Raw genomic sequence first — 19,918 nt, 5'->3', positions numbered from 1 at the left:
ATGTCACTTGACACTAGAATACAAGCTGAGATCCATAAGGCACACTGCCGTCGATCCCACATTTAAGTGAACATCAGAGAAATCAGTTCAAATGATTCAAATGGCTCTGAGCACTATGGGACTTAACTTCTGAGGTCATCAGTCCCCTAGAACTTAGAACTACTTAAACCTAACTAACCTAAGGACATCACACACATCCATGCCCGAGGCAGGATTCGAACCTGCGACCGTTGCGGTCGCGTGGTTCCAGACTGTAGCGCCTAGAACCGCTCGGCCACACCGGCCGGCGAGAAATCAGTGATACGGCTTTTCGTGAATTTTCATATAAGCAATGTGGGCCTAAAGCATAGATAAACCTAACTCACCGTAAGATCAACAGATTTCAGAAGCATGAATATATGCTAATCTCACATTCGACAGTGATGTGCTTTGGGCCCTTATGATAAAAATTCATGACTTAATATACTATAACTCATTCAGAAACACACAAAATAGATTTAGTGTCAGTACAACTTTAACATATACTGGCGTCCAATCTAATTTTACAATATGTAGTGAGTGAATTAGCATATCTGAGGAATGTGCTATCATCTAGCAGGAAGGGGAATGGGGATGAAAGTTTGCCGTAGTGTGCCACCACCTCGTGACACTGACAGAAACTTGTAGTTGAGTGGCAAGGGCTAGCTGTGCACGTAGTGAAATGTGCACATAGTTTATCAAATCTGCATGTAGTTGCCCTATAGGGCAGTTACGTCACGCGAGTTGCGGATGCGCGAAAGCTTGCTTAAAAAGTGCACAACTGGAGGTGTGCTCGAGACCCCCTGTCGCCAGTTTCACGGAGTCTAGAGGAGCAGTAGCGCGGAAGATTGAAGTGCCGCATGTTTTCGATTGCAGCATCTGCATTAACAGCATTCAAAGAAAAATAACCAATAAATCCGCAAGGTGTCGAATGTGAGGGTGTTCCAGTGCTCTTGTGCTCTTATACAGCAGCCGCTACTGGCCACTGGCATGTACGGTGTGAAACGTCAATCGTCAGACGGGTCCAGGCTGGAGGAGGGACCTTTATGGTCTGGGGAATGCTTTCGTGGCATTCTCTGGGTGATGTCATTCTGTAAGGCAAATTGGATTAATACAAGTACGACTCTCGCAGTTTGTTGTTTCTCAGAACGTTGGCATCTACCAACAGGACAAAGCAAACGTGTCACATCGCTCGCCTGTGCGGCTGGTCCCGGCGGAGGTTCGAGTCCTCCCTCGGGCATGGGTGTGTTTGTCCTTAGGATAATTTAGGTTAAGTAGTGTGTAAGCTTAGGGACTGATGACCTTAGCAGTTAAGTCCCGTAAGATTTCATACACATTTGAAAATTTTTTGAACACAGCGCTCGCAGTGGACGTGTGTGGTTCAACGAGCACCAGGATGGGTTTACTGTATTCCCCAAGCCAACAAGCCGGCAGCTGTGTCCGGTCGGTTCTAGGCGCTTCAGTCTGGAACCGTGCTGCTGCTAGGGTCGCAGGTTCGAATCCTGCCTCGGGCATGGATGTATGTGATGTCCTTAGGTTAGTTAGGTTTAAATAGTTCTGAGTCCAGGGGACTGATGACCTAAGATGTTAAGTCTCATAGTGCTTAGAGCCATTCGAACCACCCAAGCCACCAACCCCCCCTCCCCCCCCTCCCCCACGCGGTTTTAAACCCAATCGATGATCTGTAGAATCACTCGACCGGTCTGATCACGCCATGGCTCACCAACCGAGAAACCCAGTGCGGCTGACCACAACACTGGAGTCGTCATGACTCCACCAATCCCTTCGGTACTTACCAGAAATTCAGTGACAGTCTTCTGCTCGTCTCGCAGCGGTCCGCGCTGCAAAAGATGGTTATTCAGGCCTTCTAATTAGACTGAACAGTGTATATGGGAGGAACAATTTGTCTAATGGTTTACATTTACCCTATAGAAGTCAAGAAATAGCGAAAAAGTAAACGAAACTACAGATTTTCACATCACAGCATTTTCTATCTTATCTGTTTTATCAGAAAACCTGTGCGTTGTCATAAAGCCTAGGCCAGTCTGAAAGTTCGAGTAAAACCGGTCTACAACTTTTCGAGATTTTTGCCAACAATATCTCCGTTTTATTTTTTTGACAACAATATCTCCGTTTTATCTATTATAAATAGTTGTATTTATGCACTATATATACAGATCCTTAAAAAATAAGCAACCTATGTCCGCCGAAATGTTTGATAGAGTATCGTCTAAATCGTCGTCGTCGTCGCGAATCATTTGCGATTAAATGTAATCTAGTTAACAGCAAGGAATCGTGATGAAATGAACATGGAGGTTTCGATAAATAGACGTTAATTTCATAAAGATTCCTTATTTATATTCTCGCCACGAATATCACCGACGGCTGGCGCTCTCGTTTGGTGTTCAGCAGGCTGCTACATATTTGAACATTGATTTCGCGGAAACGCTTGAAAAACGCATCATACTAGAACAGCATTTGTTTCACAAATGCTCACTACTGACGTCTGAAACAGGAGTAAAATTGGTGACTGGTTGGGTGGTTGCTTCACTTGTCAATGCCAAGAAGCACAGAGAGGGTTATTTCTCTATCAGCACAAATTGTCCAGTCGTATTTTTCAAAGTAACTTAAAGCTAGCGTCTAAACTGTTGTATCGGCCAGTTGCAGCCAATTTATTCTCACAAGAGTGTATAACTAATTCGCTTCGATGCCCCTAACGAAATGTAGACGGGCGCGTCACAGTTAAAACTCTCGATTACAGTTTTCAACTCGAGGAAGCAGTCATTTTCCTAAATCATGTCAGCCTAGTATGGGATGGTGCCAATGAGGGGTGTTCTTTACGTAATGGCAATGTCATGAACAAGACGTTCTAGCTGCCTTTCCTTTCACGTAGGAAGCGCTATTAAACGTGGGAGTTTCAGGGACACTGGAAATTGCTGTTTCAGACAAGATATAAAGTAACCGGCCTTCGTACTCGTATTTAATGCATAGAAATTGGCGTACTACTATTACTGGCCAAATGAGAGATAATAAACATCTAAAAGTATAAAATTTCCTGCTAACAAAAACAAACGCAGCAGGAAAATATCAAAAGTTATAACCACTTTTCAGAACAAGTGTCGCAGAGCGCCATTATTTTTCCACGAAGTCATTGATTCTGAATATTATTCGTATTGGAGCCTACATTACTACACTCATCCTTGTTCTTCTTATGCTTCGACATCGGCGTTGTTAAAGAGAAGAGGTTAGCTGGACGTCCTCCTTGTAGCCACCCCTTTGCCTCCTCGGGAGTGAATATGTACATCACAACTGTCTGTGCCTAGTGTTACCGATTTAAAAGTGTGTGAACATTTTCTAAGTGTATGCGAGTCGTGTAACTGAGGCGGGTTGTGGGTACCAGTTCGGTCTTCACCTAGTGGAATGTGGGAAACTGCCTAAAAACCACATAGAGGCTTGTCGGCACATCGGCCTCATTAATCCACCAGGCAAATTCGATTCGGAGCCGGCGCCAGCGCGCCTGCCCGAATCGCGGAAACGACGTGCTAACACGCTTCGCTATCCGACCGGGTCACAGCACCGCACTGCAAATTCTACAAAAGGCAGTGAATCACGAGATTAATACTTCGTGAACAACGAGGCTAAACGGCGAAGTTTGAACATAGCCTAACTGAAACCGTCTATAGAACACCACACTCGGATAATTTTGTTTAGCGTCCTGGAAAAGCTGGAAAATCGGAGTTAACGTGCGAAAGAATAGACTCTTGTTTCACTGATTCAAATCCAATGTTCTGTAAAGCATCCGGTAAGTTTGTAATGGTTTATGTTTGCTGTATCGCTTTTTCAAATTCTGATATTGGAACATTAACTTCGCTGTTCCCTTTCCAATACAAAGTGAAGCCACTCTGCAACGGACACAGAACGTAACTTCTGAAGAACCGTTATCGAAGAAAACAGATTCGAAATTACAAAACACACATCATTCCAAACATAAAAAAGATGTGAAAGCGTCAGTGCTGCAAGCACGGGTTGCTAGGCTATATACAAACGAACTTGTGTGAAAGCTTTTCCGCTTGACTGGAAAGCAATGCTGCGTTAAGGTGATGCAACTTCCTAAACCACGAGCGTTTCACTAGACGAGACTGCTGTGTTATTGAATAGACGCTTTCGTATTGAGCAAGTGTATCCAGTTGCTGGTTTGGAAAGCCCTTGCTATGGAGTATCACTTTCAAACAATTTTGACAAAGTCTCTAAAGATTGGAGAAATTGACTCACTTATTTAACATCTCCTGGATAAAGGCCTCCGTTAGTCTTCTCCATGCGTTATGGTCTTCACCTGTCTGCCTCTAGGTTAATCGTGCTCCTCTGCCTTCTTTCTTATCGGATAATTTGCGACATGAACTACCGTTGTCCATCTATTCGCCGGGCCTGCCTTCTTTCTTATCGGATAATTTGCGACATGAACTACCGTTGTCCATCTATTCGCCGGGCCTCATGTCTCGCGCACTTCAGATACATTTTCATTATAGCCTTAATCAAGTTTTCCACACCAATTTGTTTACTGATCGCATTCACACACCCTTCCCCTTCCCAGTAATTCCCAAAAGACGTTTCCCAGTACTTCGCTGACTACTCTTCATCTTGAATGGTTTCTCGAATTAAAAGCACGTGTCTCACTGCACTAAGTACATCTCACGATTCAGAGTTAACGTTACCTTCGTTTGGAAAACTTAAAAGTATATCAGACCATTTTTACTCTTTTGCGGTCCGAACAGTTACTGTCTTCAGGTGCCCTAGATACAGAAATTAGTTACTTGCCCATTCGCAATTTCTACGTCTTCACTGTGCGTTCTTATAGTTCTGTTGGCATCGATTTTTAGGAGTGATTTCAGACTCGCTTGTTTTTCCTTTCATTGTGACTGTTAGTGCACTAAACGCGGACAGTAGTGTCGTCAGCAGCGGAAAGGTGTGTTAGATTGAGAAGGCGATGATCACAGCTTGTAGAAATTGTTAAAAAATCACGGTTGCACACGGCTGTATCAATTTATTAAACAGCCAGATTGTCATAAACAGACTCTCTTCGTGGGTTTTGTGACATTGTAATCGGATGTATGATAACGTATACCCACTATGAAGCATCAAGTCGGAAACCAACTTCTCCGTTCAGCTATAAATCAGGAGCTCGTACGACGTGCAGTAGGCATATGGCGAGGCACTTCATAAGTATTATAGTTAGAGATTTTGCTTTGTAACATTATGCTTGATAGTGGTTATGGGTTGTCACGCATCACATGACGCTGTCCCAATAAACCTGAAGATGGTCTGCTTGACTGAAACGGGTTGTTGATAAATTAGCTAACGTAGTTGTGTACATCGTTTTTCAAAAAAAAATGGAGACTGGTTAACGTATGTTCCATTTACACTTACTCCATCATCGTTTTCACATTTTAGGGATCTCACAATTTCCTCTTGAACTGTTAAGAATTGATGAAAGGGAATCTGGTTGGCTGATTTCTTTCATTTGAATTTTATCACTATCCTAATGGAAGCTTTAGCATTGAATAACGATGTCTGCTTTATACTGAGTTAAGTTAAACCAATATACGCTCAGTACTTCGGGTACAAAACAATACGAAGAACCAAAAGCACTTTTTTTAAAAGAACAAAGAATCAAAGAACTTTCAAAGGGGCATCGCAGTGTAGCATGTGAAGGTGACGATGATCCGCGTTAAGGACGCAGAAGGATCTAATAGTACCAAGGCGCTAGTAGTCCCAAAGATAATGTAATAAGCACTTGAAGGATATGACACATTGCATTCAAGGAAAAGCCTTGGACAAGACACACAAGGAAAATACGGCATAAAATTTTCAGTACATGTAGATTGTGGGCAAGTGCGAATACTGTAATGTCAGTTTGTGACACAGCAAAAAAGATGATAATTCGGCTTGTTCAAAATGTTTAGGGGCTTTGGGTTTATGGACTGCTGACAGTTGAAGACTATGAGAGTTGTTACGATACACCGTACACTTGAGGGCTTACCACACAAAGTAACAGCACACTGCCATCAGGTGACCGGGGTGACAATCTAGAGCTGCGATTAGATGGACCTGCGCTAACAACTCTGCCACGCGTGAAGATTGTGTTAATATGATCGACGGTTCGGCCGGCTGTATGGGCATGTGCTTGACAGCGACGTGGAATCACCTGGAAGCCTCAAGGTCTAATCTATTTGCTTTTTTCAGTGATTCACGAAGCGACTTAGAATCAAAAGGCTATCACCAGGCTGTGTGTTAAGTATTCATTCGCGTACTGTACTGCGTTGTTGTACCCAGTATTTCTGCAGATGGTGCAAGTAAGATTTGTTGTGATCATGAATATCATATAGAGATCATAACTGATTTTCAGAAAATCAAAATAATAGATCGTAATTAAGGAATTATCTTTTCCACTGGTCTTCGTTTGATGCAGTGTACATAAAAAAAATATTTGTAAGAGAGAAAAAATGTACATTCATTTCTCTTAAAACTACAGTCAAGTCATAGCATTTTTCCAGGTTTTCTTCTTGGAAGAATACAAAAGTTTCGCTTTCGTATATTTTATTTGCTATGCACAATACTTACAGTTGTTAAAATCGTTCAAGAACTTGAGTTGTAAAAGATTTTACACATTAACATCCAGTATATATTAAGTCTGCCCTCTGTATTTGTACAGATGAGGAAGTAATTGGTACAAGTGATGCTTCTTACAACTGAATGTATCATTCCCTTAGAACTGTTACGCGGTTTGTTAAAGGTACCCATAACTTCAACTACCATTAACTACAGTTGTGAAGGAGACTAGATGTTATTGCCGTATTCCTACAAACGTTTCACACAGTTAGTGTTTTGTCGTGGAAACTAAATCAGTCTTAATAGGAAATGTAACTCTGAAGTATTATCATCATGGACGCTCGTAGAAATCATCTGGGGAGGGCGGGGGCGGCAGACTTTAAAATTGTCATTTTTTATGTAAAAGTGTTCATCAGTTACAGATGTCATGCCGCAAGAATCAAGTTTTATAGCTGACACAGAAGGACATATCATATCCCAGAGAACTGATTGTTATTTGCTACAAATTGATTACATTGATAATTAAAACTCTGTACTCCAGATGTCCCCATTTGCGTAGGCCTATAGTAGTCCTCTGGCATTGCAGTACACCGAACTCTTAGCGTTCTCAATCAGTCTGAATTCCTCATCAGGTAGCAGCGGCTTAGTTTGGTTACATTTGCGAAGACAAGGGGGAGGGTGGTTCGAGTGTGTATATAATTATTACAGAAAAGGTCCTGTACAGAAAGCGTATTGGTGCTAAATATGTAATGGCATTTTGCAGGGTAATTTCACTCTGTGAGCTAAGTCTTTTGAAAACCGACACCGGAAACAGATGGTCGTTGAAATTATATCTGGTAATTAGGAGGACGCACAGTTCATTTAACGTATGCATTTACGAGAAACGGAGCAACAGTAGCTTACTCTCAAGAAATTTGCCTGTCATTGGGTGCTTCAGAGAACAGCATGCATGTACTGATTACGTAATTTCTAACTTCATTACAATTCTTGAAAATTCCGTATCCGAACACATTGTTTTTGACAAAGTATTGTGTTTACTGATTTGTTATCCCACAGCTTTTTGCCGAAGATATACCCGTCAATTTATTTATGATCTTTAGGTATAGTGGCTGTTCTAAATGCCATTTGAAGTAAATTACTTACACCAGTGCGTGCGTAGTCTGTCGTGTTTGGAACCGGCATTGGCATAGGATGGCTTTTACCAGTAGCTGGGACGAGAAGTGTACATAAAGTTTGATGTGTTGTTCGGTGAAATCTACTGCCTAAACGAGCTTCAGTAAACAATCAGATTACTTTGGCTTTTACTAGGAGTAAGAGTATTGCGATGTAGAGGTCCTATAGTAAATTCTACCACGATAGGAGTTTGCGACAGTGGAGGAAGTGTGCGAGTTCGTCAATAGTAGTAGCTGTTGTAGTTGTGGTTGTTGTTGTTGTTGTTGTTGTTGTTGTTGTTGTTGTTGCCCCTGTTGCTTGGCTGCGAGATGGCGGTGCCGCTGAAGGTGACGTCGGCGCGGAAGCCGTGCTCGGGGTCGGCGGTGTAGACGACGGTGCGCGTGCGGCCGTCCGGCTCGAGCAGCGTGTACTGGCCCTTGACCACGCCGCCGTCACGGCGCTCCTCGTGCGCCTGTGCGTTGCCCGACTCCGGGTCCTCGACGCCGAACGCGAACGAGTAGTCTGGCTTCGCCTGTCGACAGTATCACACAGCGGTGCAACAACTGGAAGGGTGTAGAACCGTAGAGTAACATCCTTAAACGACGCTGGCGCGTGCCGCATGATTCCATGAAACTGTGAATTTCCCTACAGAAATACTGAGCCATACTGGCTCTGTAGCTGTCTATAAATACGAAAGCGTTGCCGTTGCAGGATTGTGCACGAACAGACCTATCGGTTATGTCCTATGAATGTGCAGTGATATTCATATCGGGCTATCTGGATGGCCAAATAATTCGTTCGAATTGTCGAGAATGTTGTTCAATCCAGTCGCGAAAAGCTGTGACCCGTTGACACAGCGCATTGTCATCCATAAAAATCCCATCGTTGTTTCGTGCAGTTGGTCTCCAAGTAGCTGAACACAATGATTTAGTCAGTGATTGGGTTCAGTTGGACCAGAGAACCCAGTCCATTCCATGTAAAAGCCCACACCGTTACGGAGCCACCACCAGCTTTCACAGTGCCCTGTTGATAAGTTGGGCCCATAGTGTCGTGGGGTCTGCGCCACACTCTAACCCTACCATCAACTCTCACCAGCTGAAATAGAGACTCATCTGACCAGGCCACGGTTTTCCAGTCGTCTAGAGAGTCCAACCGGTATAGTCACGAACCCAGGAGAGGAGCTGCGGGACATGACGCGGCGGTCGTCTGCTGTCATAGCCCATTAACGCCAAATTTCGCAGCACTTCTAACGGATACGTTCGTCGTACGTCCCACATTGATTTCTGCAGTTATTTCACGCAGTGTTGCTTGTCTGTTAGCATGGACAGCTCGACTTAAACGCCGCTGGTCTCGGTCGTTAAGTGAAGGTCCTCGACCATTGCGTTGTCCATAATAGGTAATGTCTGAAATATGGTACTCTCGCCACACTATTGACGGAATATTGAATTTCCTGACGATTTTCGAAATGGAATGTCCCATGTGTGTAGCTCAAACTGCCATTCCGCGTTCAAAGCATGTTATTTCTTGTCGTGGGGCCAGAATTACGACAGAAACCTTTTCACATGAATTATCCGACGGAACATGACAGCTCCGACAACGCACTGCCCTTTTGTTCCTTGTGTATGTGCATATCACTATCCCAGACATTTGTCAACCTCAGTGTACTATGTGTGTATAAGAAGTTTTTTTTTTTTTTTTTTCTTCATCAGTCTACTGACTGGTTTGATGCGGCCCACCACGAATTCCTTTCCTGTGCTAACCTCTTCATCTCAGAGTAGCACTTGCAACCTACGTCCTCAATTATTTGCTTGACGTATTCCAATCTCTGTCTTCCTCTAGAGTTTTTGCCCTCTACAGCTCCCTCTAGTACCATGGAAGTCATTCCCTCATGTCTTAGCAGATATCCTATCATCCTGTCCCTTCTCCTTAACAGTGTTTTCCACATATTCCTTTCCCCTCCGATTCTGCATAGAACCTCCTCATTCCTTACCTTATCAGTCCACCTAATTTTCAACATTCGTCTATAGCACCACATCTCAAATGTTTCGATTCTCTTCTGTTCCGGTTTTCCCACAGTCCATGTTTCACTGCCATACAATGCTGTACTCCAGACGTACATCCTCAGAAATTTCTTCCTCAAATTAAGGCCGGTATTTGATATTAGTAGACTTCTCTTGGCCAGAAATGCCTTTTTTGCTATAGCGAGTCTGCTTTTGATGTCCTCCTTGCTCCGTCCGTCATTTGTAATTTTACTGCCTAGGTAGCAGAATTCCTTAACTTCATTGACTTCGTGACCATCAATCCTGATAAGTTTCTCGCTGTTCTCATTTCTACTACTTCTCATTACCTTCGTCTTTCTCCGATTTACTCTCAAACCATACCGTGTACTCATTAGACTGTTCATTCCGTTCAGCAGATCATTTAATTCTTCTTCTTGGTAAGAAGGACCATTAAGAATGGAAGACGTAGAATGAAGAGCTTTGATAAAAAGGTATGTAAGACAGGGACGAAATCTTTTGCCCCTAATGTTCAATCTGTACTTCGAAGAAGCTGCAACCAAATACAAGAAGGGCTCAAGAGTGGGATTAAAATTCAAGGTGAAATGATATAAGATTCGCAGATGACATTGCTATCTTCAGTAAACGTGAATCACTACAGGATCTGTTGAACAGAATGAATCGTGCAATAAGAACAGAATACGGAATGAGGGTAAACCAAGGAAAGACTAAAGCACTGAGTAGCAGATAACATTAGCGCTAAACTTAACGTCAAAATTGATGACCACAAAGTAGATGTGAAGTTACGGAATTGTGCCACATCGGACGAAGCAACAACGACATGAAAATCAGACTAGCATAGGCTAAGAGCATATTTCTGACTTAAAGAAGTCTTTTAGTATCAAATACATTCCTTAATTTGAGGAAGAAGTTTCTGAGAATATAGGATTAGAACACTGCATCGCATGGTAGTGAATCATGAACTGTGGGAACACTGTAAAAGAAGGGAATCAATCGAAGCGTTTCAGATGTGGTGGTATAAAAGGATGTTGTAGGGTAGTTGGACTGATAAAGTAAGGAATGACGAGGTTTTCAGCAGAATCTATGAAGAAAGGAAAATTTTAAAAATACGGAGAAGAAGAAGAAGAAGAAGAGCCATCATGTTAACACCAGCAAACAACTTCTATAGTACTAGAGGGAACTGTATAAATGAAAATTGCAAGGGAAACAGACTGCGGGCCGCTGTTGCCGAGCAGTTCTAGGTGCTTCAGTAGGGAACCGCGGGTTGTTGAGCACATACGGTGGATGAGAGAGAGTGGCACAGGAGATGAATTCGTCAGATGACTGTTGACTAGACAGAAACATCACCAACACAAGATAACTGTACAATCGTTGGCTGCCGAGACTGCTTTTCGAGTTGGTCGGAATCACAAGTGTGTTGTGCCAATACGGAATCAGTCGGTTCAGAAGGACTATACGTAGCCCTGCAGGATCTCAACAGCTCCATATGGCTAGGTCCCAAGGACAGACATTGATCGCTCGGTCGTGGAAGATCCGTACAGCTACGTTACGTGCCTTGCGTTAAGAAGTCGGCTTGTTCACAGCAAAAGAATATCCACACTGGCAGTGTTAAAGCGCCTGGAGTAGGGCTGTTAATAAAATGTCGGAATATCGAAACTTTTCCAAAACGCTCGATATTAATCGGCGATATTTTTCCCCTCGATATATGTATATCAAACGGCGTTATCGAGTGCAGATTTTTCATTTTGTATTATATTTCTTTCACAATTTTCGGAAAATACTTGACGCTGTTCTTTTGAAATTGTAGTTGGACACAATTTTACTGTGTGAAGGAGTCTTGCTTTTTGAGGTTCCATCACATCCAGTCTTTCTCTTTCGCTATGTGAAACTATTATATGTGGCACAAAAGAACAACTGCGATTGCTTCGGTGGGGGGGGGGGGTGCTATGTGAAGAAACAGCACACCAATTGCGTTAAAAAACAATTTTTAGCGCAACTAATGTACTATTTCTTCAGATCGACATTCTTCAAAAACAGTTGCCGAAAATGATGAACAAAAATCCGAGTTACAAGATTGGTCTTTGCGGTATGTGGAGACGTGTGAGGGAAATGCTGACGAAATAGGCGCTCTCCGCTACCAACAGTAACTTCGACGTTTAGCTTTTCCACGTAGTTTTCACACAACTGCTAGATCGCTGGCGTTCGCAGAAATGAGGGGAAAAAGAAAAAACCGGGAAGTTAACATGAAGTGTTCCGGGCAAATCCGATATGTGACGAAATCGAATGACAGACCCATCAGAAACCTTATTGTGCCACTTAACATTTAGTTTCCAATGTTAGCAAAGTGGTTATCGCCAAGCGTGAACGTGCATCGTTTTCCTTTCAATTCAAATATCTAAAACCGGAAGTAGATTTACAAAGTGCAGCCGATATTTTTATAGGCAGCTACGTCGATATTTTCTCCGCCTGTTTATCGTTAATTTCTTCGATGTATTGAGAACCGATAATGACAGTTTATAAACATCCATACATCGGAGACCCAATAGTTTTGAAAAATATCAGCAGTCCTAGTCTAAAGCACAAGTGACTCAGCAAGGCGACCGTTGTTGCGGCTTCCTTTGATGGTAGAGACTCCAATGGCAACACAGGACGCAGGCTTTTTAAAGGAGTCCCAGTTGTACGTACAACGCGCAACTGAGATACATATGCGTCGAACCTCCGCGGAAGACCAATGTTGGCAGATTGCATTTATCATCGTGTGAGACCATGTAAAGTCAAACAATAATCCAGTTGCTGGTATCTCAGATTTTGTTAAATTTTGGTCCAATGATAGTAGCGGAGTGCAAGAGAAATCTCAAATGAATCTTCTTTAGATCTTGAGTTTCTGAGTTATTAAAGTCTAAATTTAAAACATTGTGCGATGTCACGTTTTCAAACATTGAAATGGCCATATCTCAATTTAACTGACTTGCTGACCTATAAGTTGTACAATTTTATTCAGTTTTGTGTAAGCTTGGAAAATATTTACTACTTGACCACAGCCATAGAACTGCTGAATTTTCTCAAAAAAATTTTTCTTAAATTAAAAAATTTTTGTTTTTGTTTTGGACCAAAAAATGTCATAAATTATTTTTTAAAGCGTTTGCCAAATTTCATGATAGCGTTTTAGTGGGAATATATTAAAATACGATTTATTGTACTGATAAGCACAGCATCCATTACGTAGTGTGTTTGGCTCTGGATTTCGTAACAAGTTCTTGCATGGCAACAAACCATAAGTGTCTGTAAGATCATTGTTATTTTTTATCTGTTGACTGTTCATTACATTATTAGAAATTATCCATTTAATTTAAGATTTCGCTCTCCCTTGTCACTTACGAGAGCATTTTAACATCATAACAACGCATGCTCAATAAAGACTGAATGTTACTTAAAGGACGTATATCTACCTTAGGTTTCATAAAACAGATTTTAAAAAATCATGCTTGTCCTCGCCATCTTTGCCCATAGAAATGTAACTTTTTTTGCTATGCTTTTGTCTGCTTGTATCAACACAAGAAAACTCTCAAGAACAAGACTGTTTTTTGCAGCAAGGACTCCTCAGGCGTAATGTTGGGAATAGATAGTACGTCTCTTCCTTTCACTTCTTTTTTTTTTTTTTGCCTTGTTTTGATTTTGTTGCAGTGTAGTTGCTTGCTCCAAATTCTTTTTCTTTAAGAGTATACGTCCAATTTTTGGGTATGAAAATAAACATTACAAACTTTTCACTTTCAGTAGAAATGTAAAATCTGTCAAATTATTGATCAATAATTGCTGCTTGTGGATGAGCAAAAGTTTGTGTTTATTATTTTAGTTATCGCGTATTCTACAACTCTGTGCAATTTTCCGTCCCTTTTTTTCCAGTGAAATGCAGTTCCAGGACTGAGGGCAATGAAACAATGTCCCCAGTTTGGAACAGGGTTTTTAGTAAACATAAAAATAATAAATTCAGTAACGGATTTCCAAGCAGTATCACCAAGAATTGCGACTCTAAGCTTTAAAACAATGAATAAAACCTATACAATAATAAATGCTCATGCACCAACAAATGAAAAAACTGTCTAACAAAAACAAAGGAGGAGGTAGATAAATTTTGGGACCTTCTAGAACAAACTGTGACCAGAGTAAATAAAAAGAATGTAAAAATCGTATTCGGAGATTTCAATGTTCAGTTGGGAAAAGAAAGGAAATATAAAGATATAATTGGAAAATGGAGTCAACATAAATTTACGAACAAAAACGGTCAAAGACCTGTAGAACTCTGCAGAGAACACAACCTTATATCTAAATCAACATACTTTAAGACGAAGCCAAATAAACTTAAAACATGGAAACATCCAGACTGGAGGAAGGGCGAGTGGCAGCTAGACCATGTCTGTACGGACAAAAATTTTCATAAGGAGATCCACAATGTTAAAGTACTGAGAGGAGTAGACACAGGCTCAGACCATTATATGGTTAAAATTAAAATCAAATTCACTCAGTTAAAGAAGAGGACCAGAAAAACAAATAAAATAAAAAGGAGGTTTGACCCACATCAGCTAATTAAAAATAATAAGTACCAACAAATAACACAAACCATCAAATTAACAGATGATCTAGAACAACTAGTGCCCAATCTTAAAAAAGAAGCGGAGAATCTAGCTCCCTTGAACCCACGAAGGAAACATGCATGTTGGACATCAGAATGTGACAAATTCCATGAAGATAGACACCAAGCATGGTTAAAGTTTCAAACACACAAAACTGAAGAAAATGCCATCAACCTAAAAAATGAAAGAAAAAAATTCACACAAAATATTAAAAGAATCAAGAGAGGATTTCATAAAGATATTATAAACTCTATAGAAGGTAATTATCATAAAACCAACTCCAGGAACTACTATAAAATCTTTGGGAAACAACTACAACAATATGAGGCCCCTACACTAATAGTGGAAGATGAAGATGGAAGAATGACACACAGTAACAAGGAAAATGCAGAAATCATGGCAAAAGCATTTAACAAACGTCTGAATTGCGAGGAACCCAAAGAACCCTTACAAATCAACATAAATACCCCAATAAAAACCAAACCTAACAAACTAGATCCTCCAACTTCCCAAGAAGTAGAAAAAATTCTTAAAGAACAAAAAAATTATAAGGCATGTGGAGAAGGGCTCTAACAAAAATTTGGGTAACAGAACGATTTCCTGAATATTGGACCACAGCTATCATCCACCCACTACACAAAAAGGGAGATAAGAGCAACCCAGACATCTACGGAGGAATCTCTCTCCTAGATTGCACATACAAAATTCTATCCAAGATCCTATATGAAAGACTCAAGGGGCAATTAGAACAGGAGTTAGGGGAATATCAGGGAGGTTTCAGACCACGGAGAAGCTGTGCAGAGCAGATAATTAGTTTAAAATTGATTATAGCATACTACAAGAAACGGAACAAACCTCTGGCAGTAACATTTGTAGATTTTAAGAAGGCATATGACTGTCTCCACAGACCTTCAGTATTAAAAATTTTAAGAAATCTATGACTCCATCCAAAACTAATTAAAATAATACAACTCATTCTAACCAACACCAAATCAAAAGTGAAGTTTAGAGGAGAAATTTCGGAACCATTCCTCATAAAAACAGGCTTGGGACAAGGTGACTGCCTATCACCATTACTGTTCAACTGTGCACTGGAATACATAATGAGAGAATGGTAAAAGGACAATCCAAAGATGATAAGAATTGGAAGTGCAAAAGATATTAGCTTAAACTACTTGGGATTAGCTGATGATCTTGCTCTCCTAGCCAACACCGTTCAAGAAGCCAGGCAACAAGTGAAATCAATACAAGATATAGCAGAGAAAGTAGGCCTTAGAATAGCATTTGAAAAAACGGAGATTATGCTAACTGATCCACCACTTGCAAACAAAATTAAAATAGGAGAACAGGAAATAAAAATTGTTGATAAATTTAAATATTTAGGCGAAATAATAACATACAATCTAAATGAGAAGCCATCATGGCAGAATAGAATAAAAAACCTGAACTACGCAAATTACATTACCAAAACTACATACAACAAAAATCTATAGATGCATTCTATAGATCTATAGATGAAAAATTAAAACACTATAAAACAGTTACACAACCAGAAATAACGTATGCAGCTTGAAACTATCTTCAAGACAACTAATACAGCAGAAATTGACAGAATACTAAAAACAGAAAGAAGAATAATTAGGACATGTATAAATAAACAGTATAAAATAAATGGACATTGGAGAATAGCATCAGATGAAACAGTATATAATGAAATAGAACCAGTCATGAGCACGATCAGGAAGAAACGCATCTCATTCTTTGGACATCTGATGAGAACTCCAGAAAACAGAATTAGTAAAAAAATCATACAAAAATTGTGGAATAGCAAGAGCGACATTAAATGGATCACAGAAATTAAGGAAGATATAAAAGAACTTAAAATTACAGTAGATGACCTAAAAAACAAGACAGAGAAAACCAGAATACTGCAAGACCCGCAAACGAAAATCAATAAAAGGAGTACAGGAAGAGTGGTCTCAGATGAAGAAAGAAAGAAAATATCGGAAAGAATGAAGAAATATTGGGCAGACAGAAGAGCAAAACACCTTTCATATAAGAATGGACTCTAATAATTATATTACCTAAATATCATATTAAGTTATTGTTGAGACAAATTGTATCACTGTGTAACAACTTGTTTACAACTTTGTATTTTTACTAGAGTGGTCCAATGAAGGCCATAAAATAAATAATAAAATAATAATAATAAACAGTTCCCTTTCTCTAGATAATTTTAGTCTACATAAAGTGCAGATTTTCATTTTTGTTCAATACCCATTATGATGTCAGTCGTCCAATATCCTTAGTCACCCATTGTGAGTTTCTTTTTAAGGGATTGAAACAGTACTTTCACGTTTTATGCCTAGCTTTTGATATGCAACAACCTGCTTGCCCATCACAGCCCAGTGCTATGGTAATTTTATCTCGCCGTTTCATCTCTACTGAAGTGTGTTAAGTGTCAGTAGAAGTGAATATTTTATTTTATTGTTGCTTGTCAGTAATATGTTTATATTGTGCTACAGTCATAAGCTAGCACTAATTCAAAAGTTATATAAAATTAAGTAAATCGTTATGTGATATCATTTAATGCATTTTTTGAATGAGGTACCTAAGTGTGCGTAATTAGTACACGCTAACTTCATTCTAAATTCAGTTTTATGAACCAACTTGCAAACCACGAACAGTTGTGTTACAGTTGTGGATAAAAAATTTTAGTAAAATAAATGAATTATATTCCCATTGGAATACCGTCGTGAAATCTAGCACATATTAGCGCACAATTTACGACACATACATTTTGCACAACTTTAAAAACTTGCACTTTCTAAATTTTAAGATTTTAAAATTAATTAGTTTGAAAAAATTTAGCAGCACTGTTACAAACTTGCTTAAAAGCACATATTTTTAAAGCTTATTAAAAACTAAGTCAGATGGTAGAAATATGTCTATAACTGAAAGTTTGAGATACGAACGTTTTAAGGTGTAAAAATGCGACAAAATCAGACAATTTTGGAAACTTTGAAAATTAAAAACTCGAAAACAAAGTGTCAAAAATCTTTAATATTTGATAGTAGAATAAAATGGCAAATAATCACAAAATTCTAAATCGTCAAGGATCAAATTAATTTTTATATTGGTTGATTTCATTCGGAGTGACACCATTTACAAACTGGCTCACCGCTTCTCGTGAGGATATAGGGTGCAGATGGGTACACTGCACGATGACCTCAGGTTCGCAGACTCGCCAAGCTGGACAGCAGGCGTGACATCTCTAATGTTAAGGCTGGTGGCTCTATTTTTGAGGTCTTACAGACGTTATCTTTCAACAAGATAACACAAGACCGCACTTTGAGAGGATATTCGGTTGTTGCCTTGACCATGACTTCGTACATGTATCATGAATTGTCGCCAGCCACTGCCATTAACAAAATTGTGGTTTAGAGCTGTAGCAGCGTGGAATGCCGTTACCGTACTGGTCACCATGCTCAGTTCGACTCGATGTCCAGCTGGATTAGTCATTGTTGCTGCCAGCGCTGTGTACTAAATTTCGCACTCTGTTCACCCCAAATCAGTAACAACATTAATCATTAGTTTTCTTACAATACTTTGTATGCACTATAAGTGAAATGTTTTTATTTGCTATCTTTCCCGTCATTTTTTGGTGGTTAGGCGTGTGTACGCATATTTCACTCTGGAGCGGGGTGTGCGATGCTGCGAAACTTCATATCAGATTAAAACTGTTTGCTGGACCGGGAATGGAGCTCGGGAAATGCTCTTACCAACTGAAATACCCAGGTCGTCATCCCAGCCTTAGCCCTGCCAATACTATTCCACCTACTCACGAAACTTCACAGGACGTCTCCAACATAAATTCCAGGCCTACTGCTTGTAGAAGTCTAGGTTCGAATTCCTGTACACCACACGATTCTAACCTACCCAGACGTTACGAAACAGACAACTTCTGTATCTCTGCCAGTCTGTTTCCACACGACGCAGTTTCCTCCAAGGAGGTAACGATGTAATTAACCTGTATCGAAACTCTCTCCACATGTCTGCATCTGATGTAGAGACTGGCAGTTGGCTCCCACGCAAAGCACTTAAATACGCATTAAGACAGTGCGCCAGTGTTTACGAGTGTCTTGGGAGCGATGTAAGCGGAATGTTCACATTAATCGAGCCTCGGGGAAGGCAGAGGCCAATCATTTGAAGAATCCGAATAACAATTTATTCATGCACGAAAGAATTGCTTGCAAACCCTCAGTGCACCAATTGATGAGTATTTTTCATCGGTCTGAGATCGTAATTCATTTGGACTGACGCATTTGTTTTCCTGCTTACTACATGCGAAGGGACAAATGATTCTTGTACAAGATGTGCTCTTCGACTCCTTATAAGATTACTTGCGAAGTACAGAAAGATCCAATCATTTATTTTGTCTTTCTTTGCCCATTGTACTGGAAATTAACTTGTAGTCACTGTCTCGAAGACGAACAACAACAAAAAAAGTCTAACAGTATGTAGTTAATACCATGCATGCAGCTTTTAATGAACGCCACTAAGAGTTTACGTTAGTAGGTGTAGTCTGAAGGATGATGAGTTCATTGCAACATTCCAGTTGATTTCCAGGGATATCCGAGCCTCATAAGATTAGTGTTTCCATCCCGATAGAAGTAAAATTCTGCTATTTCGGCGGACTGAATGCAGATTTGTCTCCATATTTTCACAAGAGTTTTTTCGATGACTATCACGAGGGTTACACGTGCTCAGAACAACAATTTCACATAGCAAACAAATCTGATGCTTTCTGTAATCCTGGATTAGATATCTACATAGCTCTCCAGTAACACTAACCACTAACCTAACCTATGAAGGCTTTCGTGGCCGTCTATACAGATTATATAGATTTTTGATACATGCTTCTATTCAGGACTTTTTTTTTTGGAGAACGTATGTATAATGCATGACGATACATACGAGTAAACTGATAGATATGCTATTCGCTACAAACAGGCAATATTTTCGTGAATCAGCGTTTTTCGCTGTCTTTGGTAAGTCGTCAAAATAAATCTCTCTCTCTCTCTCTCTCTCTCTCTCTCTCTGTGTGTGTGTGTGTGTGTGTGTGTGTGTGTGTGTGTGTGTGTGTGTGTTTTGTCCAACTGTGAACAGCGTTTAACTCTCGAGACCAACGAACGCTATGTCAGACGGCTTTTAAGAGCCATTCTTGTTTTGGATATTTATCTTCTCAAGCAGGCGCGGCCGACTTGAATAGGTAAGTGTCGAGAACAGGAGTGGCCAATATAACAGTCTGCTGGTAATAACGTGTCCACATATTCGGACTGGAACAGACACCACTCGTGTATACGCGCATGATGCACACATTTATATGAAGTAGAGAATGAGAAAAGGGAGGGGATGGGTGGGAATTAGTGCTGGACTGGAATTCGAATCCGTATTTACTGTCATTGTAACCAATTACAGGTGCAACCTCAT

General features: G+C 40.3%; 2 protein-coding genes across 2 annotated transcripts in view; one reads left to right on the top strand and one right to left on the bottom strand.

Moving 5' to 3' along the window:
* LOC126203420 (uncharacterized) overlaps positions 1–19,918 on the top strand; it is a 501,622-nt gene that overhangs the window by 63,651 nt on the left and 418,053 nt on the right. The gene's annotated exons all lie outside the window — the stretch shown is intronic.
* The window catches only part of LOC126204157 (cuticle protein 21-like), a 51,139-nt gene that overhangs the window by 21,349 nt on the left and 9,872 nt on the right, over positions 1–19,918 (bottom strand). Inside the window, exons 3-4 of the mRNA XM_049938565.1 lie at positions 18,444–18,524; positions 8,086–8,308 (exon numbers count right to left, since the gene is read on the bottom strand). Coding sequence (XP_049794522.1) covers positions 8,086–8,308; positions 18,444–18,524 — 304 coding nt within the window. The remainder of the gene's footprint in view (positions 1–8,085; positions 8,309–18,443; positions 18,525–19,918) is intronic.

Source organism: Schistocerca nitens, chromosome 9 (assembly GCF_023898315.1).
Source record: "Schistocerca nitens isolate TAMUIC-IGC-003100 chromosome 9, iqSchNite1.1, whole genome shotgun sequence".
Classification (NCBI taxonomy): Eukaryota; Metazoa; Arthropoda; class Insecta; order Orthoptera; family Acrididae; genus Schistocerca; species Schistocerca nitens.
This window is presented reverse-complemented; position numbering and strand designations above follow the sequence as displayed.